This window comes from Nothobranchius furzeri, chromosome 13, assembly GCF_043380555.1.
Source record: "Nothobranchius furzeri strain GRZ-AD chromosome 13, NfurGRZ-RIMD1, whole genome shotgun sequence".
NCBI classification, from domain to species: Eukaryota; Metazoa; Chordata; class Actinopteri; order Cyprinodontiformes; family Nothobranchiidae; genus Nothobranchius; species Nothobranchius furzeri.
In genome coordinates, this window is record NC_091753.1 from 46,055,564 (window position 1) to 46,068,223 (window position 12,660).

The window sequence follows — 12,660 nt, forward strand, 5'->3', positions numbered from 1 at the left end:
TGAACGGGACATTGTGGTAGAGCGACAAATTCATTGTTCGAATACAATTATGTGACAAACTTTTTCTGAAAACTTTATTGTTCTTTGACTTCTTCCCTTCTCCTTTTCCCTAGTTTCACTTTTCACAGAAAATTTAAGACAATTATTCAATAGAGGTTTTGGGAGCTGTAAGAATAATAATTAATGCCTCCCTGTCACCGTGTTCGTTGAGAGCCTGTTGTGAGTGCACGGCCTTAAAACCCTTAAAAAGCCCTTCGCTGTCAGAGGTCTCAGACTCTGCAGGGTGATGGAGCCATTAGCACGACGCTGGGGGGGAAATTTAAGATGGACAACATCTTGAAAAGGGAAAATTATGTGTTCCTTTTGTGCATTCTCTGCTTCTGCTGTGTCACGTGTAAAACAGCTGAAGATTGAATTTTAAAGAGAGCAGCAGGTGTATGACTCAACCTCCAATGTCTTCTGAAAACTTGTAACAACCTGCGATTGTCACCTCACGACACGGTTCCTCCCAGCACTTACGCCAAGCCACCATCCTGATTGCAATTCCCTGCGCACCTGTGTTACTCCACTCCGCCCTTTAACTGCCTACCTGTCTCGCTCATCTCTCTCAGTCTCCTGCGAGCAGCAGCATGCTGTGAAGGAGCTGGAAAGCAAAGAACGATTGTTTAAATTTTCTTACCAAGCACCGAGGTTGTATATATCTAGTAATATATGTCCTTGTGTAGCGGGTTTTCCTTTATTTATTAAAACATGCTATACGTCAGGAGGGAGACCTGACTGGCATCCCTAAAAATAAATAAAAAAAACGTTACAAAGTCACATTATTTAGATTTAAAAAGGATCATTTTCTTCATTGTCTTTAGAAAAAAGACCTTCACTCGGGTTAAAAAATTGCTTTCAATACACTAACAAAATTAACAACATGACTCAGCATTTAGTGTCAAATATACTGCATTTATGTGGCTTTGCTTTTGTCTTGCATCAAGTATTTTTCAGATTTTTTTTCAGATGCATAGAATATTTTACTGACAAACAAGAAGAAATGTGTTTATACAGCTCTTTTCACAAATAAAAGCTCTCCACAAAAATAACTAAATCTACTATTACTGTCTTATAATTATTTAGAATTGTACTGATTTATCAACATTGAATAGAAATTATATTTTTAGACTATGCAAAATATAACACACAATCAAAAATGCAACGTGATGATGTGCAAAAGACTCATTTCTGCACAAACTGTCATATGTGACCATTTTTATCAAACATTTCCATAATGCTACATAATTTTTAAAATATCTAATGATTTTTTTTCTGAGGGACAACAAAGACATGAAAAACGTAAGGCTTGAACTTTAGTTCAAAGGAGTTTGTTTCGTTTTTGCCGTTTCAAACTTTTAGAATAGCGTTTAGTTTCTGTTAAACTAAACACGCTCCCCCTAGTGGATGGCTGCATTTTATGTTTTAAAGGTCAACTTTACTTGTATATTTAGTGCATTAGCAGTGATCTCTAGTAGTGATGGCTGCCTTGTGAGCGCTTGTGAGTTGTTGAGTTTGTTGAGAAAAACAAACTCAGATGTTCCTGTGTGAGGACGTAAGTCAGCTGGAGGAGAAAGTGGAAGCAGATGGCAGGATTTTCAGTCTTATTTCCTGATATTCTGACATTTTGCCTCTGATTGGCTAAAAGCAACGGACTGTACCACTGATTCAGTTTGACATGTAACGATGTTTTACCTCCACAAATTCCACACGTCTGCTATGTGATGGAGCTGCTAATGCTAACAGTTAGCTTCTACAGTTAGCTCAGGCGTTCTCTGCTGTTTCCTGGATGATAAACCAACAACAGCCTCCCCCGTCTGGGGCCAGGATGGGTGAGTCCATGAGTGCTTAGTGACAGCGTGACATAAATCTGTCAGGCTTTTCTGAACCGAGCGAAGAATACTATTTTCATGTTCAGCCTGCATGTTAACCTTAAAGTGAACGGTTTTTTTTTCAAAAATGATGAGTGAAAAATAGTTCCCCCGTGAATCTGCATGTGACTTTAACTTTGAAAGTTTTCAGATGCATTTTACACTGCTTTGTGTTTGATTTCCTGTCTGGTGCGATCTAAACTGCGGAGTTTGGCATAGAGCGTCAATAAAAGACTCGAAACATAACGATAGCATGCCCTCGCTTCTGGGGCGCATCCAAAACCTCACTCTTTCTCTGCCAGTGGAAAGGAGCTCATGCACTAACGGCAGCTAATTGCTGACGTACGTTTCACAGCCGCTTCGTGACGCTTTCACATGCAGTGGAAAGGACATTTTAATCTCTAAACTTGAGGCTTTTATAATTAAATCAGTTGTCTTCAAATACTATTCAACTTCCATTGCTCTAATATGTTTAGCTCTAATTAGTTATAGCCATGTGATATTTTACCCCGGCCCTGTAGCGATACTGGTGTCACAGCACATTTCAAGCTTCTGCAAGTTTGACAACCCCATGTGACATTCTATCCATGCATATATCAACAATTATTTTACTTATTTATTTAATTTGATCTTTTTCTACATTTTGATGTATTTATTCCATTCTGTTTTCCATCTGACAAAGGTTTGGGTTCTTAAGAGTTAAAACCCCATGAGTAAGTGCAGGTGAGTAGGCAGAAGAAGAAGAAAATATCATATCTATAGCGCCTCTCAAGATAAAAATCACGAGGTGCTCCACAGAAACAAAACATGTAAAAATATAAAAAAGCATTTAGAAAATGTTTTAAAAAATATTAAAATGAGCAGAAATAGGCAATTGTGATTAAAAAATGTTAAGGAAGAGAGAGAGTGAACAGGAAAGAGGGAAATCAGTGGATCCACCAACCCTGTCTTTCAGCCCCACATCCTGGATTTGCAGACTCTGGTTCCAAAAATTCTACCTATCCAGGCCTGTTAATGGGGAATTCTAGGTTTACCTTTCTACAAATAAATTAGAAAAACACTAATGCATCTTTTAAATCCGGTGCAGCACATGTTTGGCTATAACAGTGATAAGAAAAAAAATGCTTTTACATCATTTTAGTTCAGTTACATCAACCAGTCAAAACAAATCTTATGTGTAAATACTTAAACATGTTTCAATTTATTTGAGGAAAGCTCAAGACGTTTGATATTAATTGGGAATGAACACACGGATGCAAGAAACCTGGAACTACAGAGCTCTGAATATCTCACCGTGTGTCTTTTTTCAATCACTTTTCACCTCTAGGTGTGGGATTGGATCCTCGTGGCCGTGCTGTGCAACTCTTTTCCAGATTTTACACTTGATTTAGCATTTCTGTTCAGCTATTTCAAAGGTTTGCATCATGCATCTGTGTGATGTGGGAGTGATTAATTGGACTAAATAACTTGGGTGTACATAGAGTTCAACCTTAGCAGTCAAAGTTTAAACTGCCAAGCAGCCTCGTCAGATTTGAGATGAGTCATGCCAGCTTCTGCTCATTAGCACTAAAAAATATAATAGCGTGATCAAAATAAGTCATAAACAATTAGCATGATGTTTTCTGCTGCTTCTGAACGGCTGTTGCTTTGAACTAAAATGTCCACAACAAAAAGGTGGAGGCTTCACTGATGGGCTAATTGCAAAGTCAACCTGCAGAGGAGCTTCTGTCATGCTGAGCTCTCGCTTTCTCCTGCAGGTGGTTCATATCGACAAGGATGAGGAGATTCAGAAGCTTCCTCTTCAGCCCCCTTATTACGACATGGCACCCTCCGAGTCGACCCCCTTCACTGATAAACCGGTGAGTAACACGATCGGGTCACAGGCTCGTCTCTGTGAGAGGGCCTTCACAGCTGCAATGTTCGGTCAGGTGTAATTGCTGGTGAAAGCTTTTGTTACTGCAGGTGCTTGAGAATGGGGCTTCACAAAGCTGCCGTGACGTCCGAGAGGCTCTTTAGTTTTTGCTTGCCTGGTGTTGGCTTGTGAATCCACAGGGTGCTTTCGGCTGTGCTTCTTACGTCACCATTTACGTCAGCGCTTCCTATCTGTAGTGTAAACCATGGCTGATCAGCATTCTCTCTGTCTGTTGCCCTGACCCCTATTGCCCACCATTCCTGCTCCCCCCCCCCCCCCCCCCATTCCATGTTATCTGCTAGAACTACATGATGGTCAAACGAACATCACCATTTCTGGAAGTTACCATTTGTTTATGAAGTGTTTGTCTTGTTGCCTTTGCTGTCTTTAGCTGTGGTCACGCCTCCCGCAGCTGCATGGGCTGAAACTGTTAAGTGGTCAATTGCTTTGGCTGGAGTGCTTTTAGGCGAAAATGCATGTCTTGTGTGTGTATGTTGCAGTGTAAACCAGCAGGAACGTCTTCAACCACGTTGCAGGTTAATGGGAGCACCTTCTGCTTACGTAATCTAGCAATAGCTGTTTTCATTGAATTGGTGTTTCTCCTTGCAATGCTAACAAAGATAGGAGGTGCCATGCAACAAACATCTGCTGCTCTAACAAAGTTCATGATTTATCTATGCAGAAAGTGATTTAGGGTTTCCTAGAATATCCTATTTTTGTTTAGTACATGTGTAGTTTAAAGCCGGTTAACGATTTATAATTAGGAGGTGATTTCAAAGAGTCAAGTAGTCTCTTTTTATATTATTTTCCACATGTACAAAAAAGAAGATTTCATAATTGGATTAGGTGAGATTTTTCCTGGAACTACAGATGATAAAAAGGTTAGACTTCATCCAGCAGGCAAGTGTGAAGACACATAACAGTCTCATATTTAGACTGTTGGGTCAAAATCTCTAAATATGAGTGTACACATTTGTCAGTGAAAATTTCACACACACACACACACACACACACACACACACACACACACACACACACACACACACACATACACACACACACACACACACACACACACACACACACACACACACACACACACACACACACACACACACACACACACACACACAAACAACAAAAGAATCAAAAGAAAGCATTGCAAAGTTGTTTTTATTCTCCCACATCATTAAAATCATTACTAACTTAAGAGCAAGGAGAGCTTTTTATATTTGATTGGTTTGCGTGTTAGATTTAGTTTGTTTCTGCAAACATCAAACACTAAATACAGACAATGGTGATATTTTACATTTTAATTTTGAAGCTTGTCAAAACACATCATTCATCCATTTTCTGAACCCGCTTGTCCACGTAGGGTCGGGGGGGCTGGTGCTATCTCCAGCGGTCAGTGGGCAATCAGGTGGGGTACACCCTGGACAGAGAGCCAGTCCATCGCAGGGTAACACAGAGACACACAGGACAAACAATCATGCACACACACACACACACACACACACACACACACACACACACACACACACACACACACACACACACACACACACACACACACACCTAAGGACAATTTAGACAGACCAATTAGCCTAACAGTCATGTTTTTGGACTGTGGGAGGAAGCCGGAGTACCCGGAGAGAACCCACGCATGCACAGGGAGAACATGCAAACTCCATGCAGAAAGATCCCAGACCGGGAAGCGAACCCAGGACCTTCTCGCTGCAAGGCAACAGCTCTAGCCACTGCGTCACTGCGCAGCCTTGTCAAAACACAGATTATACAAAATATAGTGTTGTAATTTAATTTCAGAGCTCTGAGCTTTTCATATCTCGTCTTAAGCTTTATTTGTACTCCTACGACTGTGGAGGTGCGGACACACGCAGCGTTATTATCCATTGATGCAAGGGCTCTCTGACAGGCGCGCAAGGGCAGAGAAGAGCCCGATCACTCAAAGCGTGACAGAAAAGCACATGTCTGTGATTGGTCCATCCAACAACCGCGGTGGTGGAGGACAGACATTCCACTGACGCTGTTATTCCCTTTCCTCTTTTTGAATTAGTTGTAACAAACATTTTTGTTCCTCGAGGTTACTCACTTCCAGCTCAGTGAAAACTGTCTCTGTCGGCCATTGCTCCTTGAGTGGATTGGAGTTTTTACAACCATCATATTCTGACCTTCATTTTAAAAAATAGGTTTAATGACAAATTCCATTAAAAAGAAACTCAGAGTGACTGATTATAATCAGAAATAAAGTTTGAAAATGGGTTTTCAGTGTTCTACACCTTTAACCCTCCCACTGTCCTAATGGTTGTGACCCCGCGAGGAAAGCTGACCATTGAGCAGGGTTGATGATTTATCCCTTGGGTCCATGTAGCAGGGGTGAGGAGTGAGCACCACCTCACCCCTACCACGTGGACCTCAAGGGATAAACCATCAATCCTGCTCAATGGTCAGCTTTCCTCGCGGGGTCACAACCATTAGGACAGTGGGAGGGTTAAATAAACACAAACCCCCAAAACGCTACTCCAACTTTTAATTATTAGAAAAAAAACATAAGAAATTTTTATTGTTTCAAAAAGAAATACAGTTTTAAATGTTATTTATCACCCAAGCTTACCAAAGGAAGCATGCAAAAAATGTAAAGTTTTATTCCTAACACAAGGCCTTGTGGAACTGTCAGTGTGCCCCAGGGCAGCTGTGGCTACATGGTAGCTCATCACCATCAGTGTGTGAATGTGTGTGTGAAAGGATGAATGATAAACTGTAGTGTAAAGCGCTTTGGAGTCCTTACTCTGAGACAAGCTATACAAGTGCGGGTCATTTATCATTTATCATAACTCCATAATCCACCTTAATCAGCATTATACGATAGATTATTTTGAATGTGGTTAGAAGTTTTAACACTGATCGCTAATGGTGGTACACAAACCCACATCTCCTAGCCTGGCAACGCTCCATTGTCGGCTCTCGGTTGTGGGGTGGGCTCTACCATTGTCTTTCAAATGATCTCCGCATGCTACTGGACAATGAATGTGACATACTTACCACAACAGCTATCGGTAAATGAGGTGGTCTGCAGTTGAAGAAGGAGAAAACATCATTTTTTCTAAAAAAAAAAAAGCACTTAAATACATCTATCTGCTCCTGATTCTAATGGAGCCCAAGTTCTAATAGTCCAAAACTGATGTAAAAGCCATTTCAAACAAGCTGTCGCCATCTTGTTTCATTCTGTTGCATCATCCCACCCACCATGCATATAGAGTGCCCTGATTGGCCCACAAAGCCGATAAAGCTCTGTGATTTGTTCACTAAGCAGATAGAGCACTATGATTCGCCCACCATTATGGACCAATCACAGCTCTTTATGTGTTTGAAACCCCTCTAGAGAGCTGTGATTGGCCAGCCAGAATGCTGCTTGGGGCTGCAGAGGTTCCAGTGGAGCGTTCCTAGACCAAACTTTGCAAAGCAAGAATTTGGTCTAGTTCACTAGGCTACACATCGCCCTAAATGAGCTGCTAATAAAGCAACTGCCATAAATGTCAAAAATGTTATAGAAAGATGAGAAACAACCGTAGTTTTTTTCCCGAAACTTCAGGATGCTAAATGCTACCTTAAGCCCTCGAGGTACATCTGTTCCATCAGCCAGGGGAGGTTTGTTTCAGCAGCAACAACTTGATTTTTCTGCTGTTGTTGTTCTGACAAACTTTATAGCTGCTTCTTTCCTCGGGGCACCAGACTGAATCATATATATATATATATATATATATATATATATATATATATATGTGTATATATATATATATGTATATATATATGTATGTATATATATATATATATATATATATATATATATATATATATATATATATATATATGTATATATATATATATATATATGTATATATATATATATGTATATATGTATATGTATATATGTATATGTATATATATGTATGTATATGTATATATGTATATGTATATATATGTACGTATATATATATATATATATATGTATATGTATATATATATATGTATATATATGTACATATATATATATATATATATATATATATATATATATATATATATGTATATGTATATATATATATATATATATATATATATATATATATATATATATATATATATACATATATGTATATATATATATATATATATATATATATATATATATATATATATATACATATATGTATATATATATATATATATATATATATATATATATATATATATATATACATATATATATATATATATATATATATATATATATATATATATATATATATATATATATATATATATATATATATATATATATATATATATATATATATATATGTATATGTATACATGTATATGTATACATGTATATGTATATATATATGTATGTATATGTATATATATATATATATGTATATATATATGTACGTATATGTATATATATATATATATATATATATATATATATATATATATATATATATATATATATATATATGTATATATATATATATATATATATATATATATATATATATATATAATGTCTTCATTAATGTAGAACGTGCTGCTTGTTGGTGGGATTCTGTTTTACTCGACTGCATTCTCTACTTAATGATTCGTAAACAGTTTTTAGTCCTGAACCTTGAACTGATCTTTTAAATTTTAATTATCACTTCTGAGGTTTACCAGTTCATTATTCTTCAGCAGATGTTTTTCTGTAAGTGTGTAGGTTAAACTAAAGTGTGCTGCAGCTTGATCTGAGAAGTGTATTCTATGAATAATTTAGAGGAATTTATTTGCGCTTAATCAAGCTGCTTTTCTTTAATAAATAATATCTGAATACCCCCTGAGAAAATAAAGTTTAAGTTTTCTAATTATGTGCTTTACTTAGCTGCTGAAGTGCATATTGTGCTTCATTTATCGGCCCATCAGTCAAGCTTGCTAAAGCTGCTTTGAATCGACGATTTATTTTATAAATGACTCCTCCATCTCTGCAAACCTGCAGCAATAACTCTGTTCTTTTCTTTTTTATTATTTATTCTATCTTTAGGCGAGTTGATTTTGATTTTTTGGTGCAGTTTTTATTAAAATGTTTCCTCAAAGGGGCTAAATGCTTAATTCCGATCGTCCATGGACACAGAGCGGAGATCATATTCATTTCATCAACTGTAACATTCCAGTCAAATAAAAATTTAGGGGCTGCACTTAAGATGAGTAGGATGTGACTGAGGTCTTCAAAACACCATTTGTGAGAGACATGCACTGACTGCTCGGCTTCGAGTGTTACTAATGACAATTCTCATGGGAGAAAACAGTGTGCAAAAATTTGAAGGCGATGTGGCTGTAATTTTCCCCCTGATTGCACTCTGGTCATGACAGATATTCCACATATTTAAACATCCAGCGGGTGTGCAGGGTGGGGCGGCAGTAAGATTGCAATGCAGATTTTAAATAATAGCAGAACTTCCTGCCAAAGCTGTGATCTCCTCTGAGTTTTTCTTTCTCAAGTGGAAAACTGGGCTTCATCCTAGACAGATACAGGATTTCTTCTCCTTCGTTGTCTCTACTTTATTTTTACATACCTCTCTCATTTTGCTACATGGATTTCATCACCAAAGAAAATATGTTTGAATTAAAGCAGCTGCGTTCAGTCCCGTCTCGGTCTTTCCACTTCTGTCTCCCATCTTAGGTCCCGTTTAGTCCTTTTGGTGTGTTTTTGTAAACAATATACAAATTAAACTGGATCTGTAACAAAAAAAGTCAAGCATAACTTTACTCATTTTACAAGCTAATTATTTATTTATTTATTTATTAAAAGCTGTGTTTCCACTGTAGGAGTTCTGGGAAATTTCTGACAGGAGGAAAGGTGATAGGGAAAATACGATGGCTCTGCCCTCTTATTGGCCCTTTCAGGACTTTGCGAAGACGTCAGCGTATCCTGATCGTTTCAGCTGTGAGTGACGTCACTGACCAGCGCCAAAAGTCATCCAGGGACATTATTGAAAAGGCTTTTCCTGTCAAAGCACCTTATAATTTTATCCATTTGGGTGGCTGTGAATAGGGGCCTTCTAGGGCGGTGGTGCTTGTTTTAATTAGGTGTAAATTGTCATGAAATAGCATTTTCTTTGGTTTGTTTACAAGTTTTTCATTAAAAACCACAACAACCTGAGAAGACTTTAAGAAAATCATTGTTAGGCGTAGATCATTTTTGTCACTTATTATTACTTCTAATTAAAATGATTTGCCTGTTATTAGCCAGGCCAAATAACTCATCAAGTCAAATAATTAAACAATCACTGGACTGATCAGAGGCTGCATGGTTTCCATGCACACTGATATTTTAGATTATAACAGAAAACATCCCATCATTTTCATTCAAATGTTTCTAGGTGCATCTGTGTGTGTTGCAGTATCCATGCTTAACAACCGTAATCTAGAACCCCATAATGATCTGAATGCATTGCTTGCAGTACGTGTAGTTTAAAGAGCAAGTCACCCCTAAATCACATTTTTTTGCTGATAAACTAAATAAATGAGTGTCTAATCGTGCTGCAGACACGTGCAGTCAATAATTTGGCAGTTCAGTGCATCTTGGTTAAAATTCAAATATTCTGCCTAAAACTGTCAGTGTTGCGCCGTCGTCAGGGGAAAATTCTGCACTGTATTTGAATTTAAATCTGCCACCGCTATTGGCTAAGAGGTATGGTATGATGTCATCTGGTACATTATGATGTCATAATGCCATTGTGAGCCTGTGTGTGTGTGTATTTCTTAGCGGCTCCGCCCTCTTGGTCTGCCAAGCAACAGCATTTGTTGCATTTTTCAAACATGAAGTGGGAGTGAAGTAAGTTTCTTGTAGGGGGTGACTTGCTCTTTAAAAGATCGTGTGGACATGCATTCACCATAATCCGAGCGTCTGAGCTGCACGCAGCCAGTTTGTTTAGCCACAACTTTTGTTTTTGTTTCATTCCATTTTTCACACCCCTCAACTCTGCACATTGCATAATTTCGGAGAAATGCACATTAGGCTGCAGACACATCTGTGACTACATATTAATTTTTTGTGCAAACACTTGAGTTAAACTGTTCTGTTATTCAAAACCAAGAAAAAACATGTCGACGTACCCAGTAAACACAGCCCTTCTCCATCTTTTCTTTAACACTCAGTTTTGATTTGGGTTGTGATTTTCAGTCTAACATCCCCATCCTCCTGTTGACTTGTCACTTTCTATCATTTTCATGTGTTTTATTTTTCTGTGCATGTTCCATTCAAGCACATTTTTCTGCACCCTGTTCTCTGACACGGGGGCTCAGACTGTCCCAGTCCAACCTTCAGTCAAGACGTCTCTCATCTGTCTGGATCCCGCTCTCTGTCTGCTTGTCTGTCGTTCTCACTATGTCATTATTTGGCTGCATCACTCCTCACACACCTTTCACCTCTCTTGTCTCCAGAACTCTGGCCACAAGGACTGCGATGTCCAGTATGCGGAGCTGGATACTGCAGCTTTGGCCTCGTCTCCCAGCCCACGAAGCTCTGCTCTAACTGGCCCTGGGGACCTTGTCGAGTATGCAACCATCCAGCCTAGCTCACACTAACGCATGCCATTGTAGGCCCTTTCCCCTCAGACTTTGGCCTCAAGGTACACAGACCGATGCACTCCAACCCTCCGTTCATCCCCTGTTCACATGCAATGACTTCCCCCTCTGTGATCCACATGCTTCCCCCTTTTCCTCCTTCCCTCTTTGGTGCCGTGCCGAACATTTGATCGAAGCAGAGATTTTTTCCAGACTTTTATCAAACACAATAGCACTCGAGCAGAGGCGTGCAGTTCTTTGGTGCAACAGAAACAGGATGGATTGAGAGAGATTTGAGGTCAGCCATTCAAGTCCTCTAGTAAAATCATAAAATATGTATTTAATTGAGGCTTACCAGCAAGTATTTTATCTTTTTTTTTCACATTTGATCCTATTTTTATGATTCCTTTCAGCTTGTGTGACTTAAACAGGATTCATATAACACGCGGGGATTTGCCACTTGACTCTGCATTTTAGACAAATGTTGCTTCTACAGATGCTTCAGAAAATCTCAAAATCACTTTTGGGCTTGCAAACACAAGCCCAATGTTTTTATGTGAGCTGTCACAAATGTCCATAACGAGTCTCTCAATTGACCTCTCGTCAGCCTTGATTGGTAGCAGAGCAAAACACACTCTCGTCTAAAAGACTGTACTCTGGTATGTCATCTGAACCCCACAGGAGAGAGTCTGGAGAACACACACACACACACACACACACACACACACACACACACACACGCACACGCACACACACACACACACACACACACACACACACACACGCACGCACACACACACACACACACACACACACACACACACACACACACACACACACACACACACACACACACACACACACACACACACACACACACACACACACATCTCTTGAAATTGTCATCATAAACAGAGAAAAGTGGGGTGTAAGGGAGTGGAAATCACTGTGTTGCTAGACTGGTGACATTGGTTTCTATGGTAATCCATGAAGCTGACCGTTATAGCTGGTAATGTATTATGGTGCAAATGCAAGAAAAAAAAGAGATCTTTGCAGAAAATCCTTGTCACAATTTATGGGGAGTCACTGTACAAAGTAAAAGCACGAGTAAAGACCAAGTTCCCTGAGAAAGCTTGTTGTTATTTATGCGTAAATAATGCAGGCTAAACGTGAAAATAGTGTTTACCCCGATTCCCTGCATTAGCGGCCGGCTGATGG

At 38.8% G+C, this 12,660-nt stretch overlaps 1 protein-coding gene across 3 annotated transcripts in view; it reads left to right on the plus strand.

Annotated features, from left to right (window-relative positions):
- The window catches only part of nectin1b (nectin cell adhesion molecule 1b), a 282,024-nt gene that overhangs the window by 240,446 nt on the left and 28,918 nt on the right, over positions 1-12,660 (plus strand). For 2 of the 3 annotated variants that reach the window (XM_070543218.1, XM_070543214.1), the window contains one exon: positions 3,668-3,769. In XM_070543218.1, coding sequence (XP_070399319.1) covers positions 3,668-3,769 — 102 coding nt within the window. Of the gene's footprint in view, positions 1-3,667; positions 3,770-11,319; positions 11,508-12,660 lie in introns of all 3 variants that reach the window. The other variant, XM_070543216.1, reaches the window with a different exon arrangement.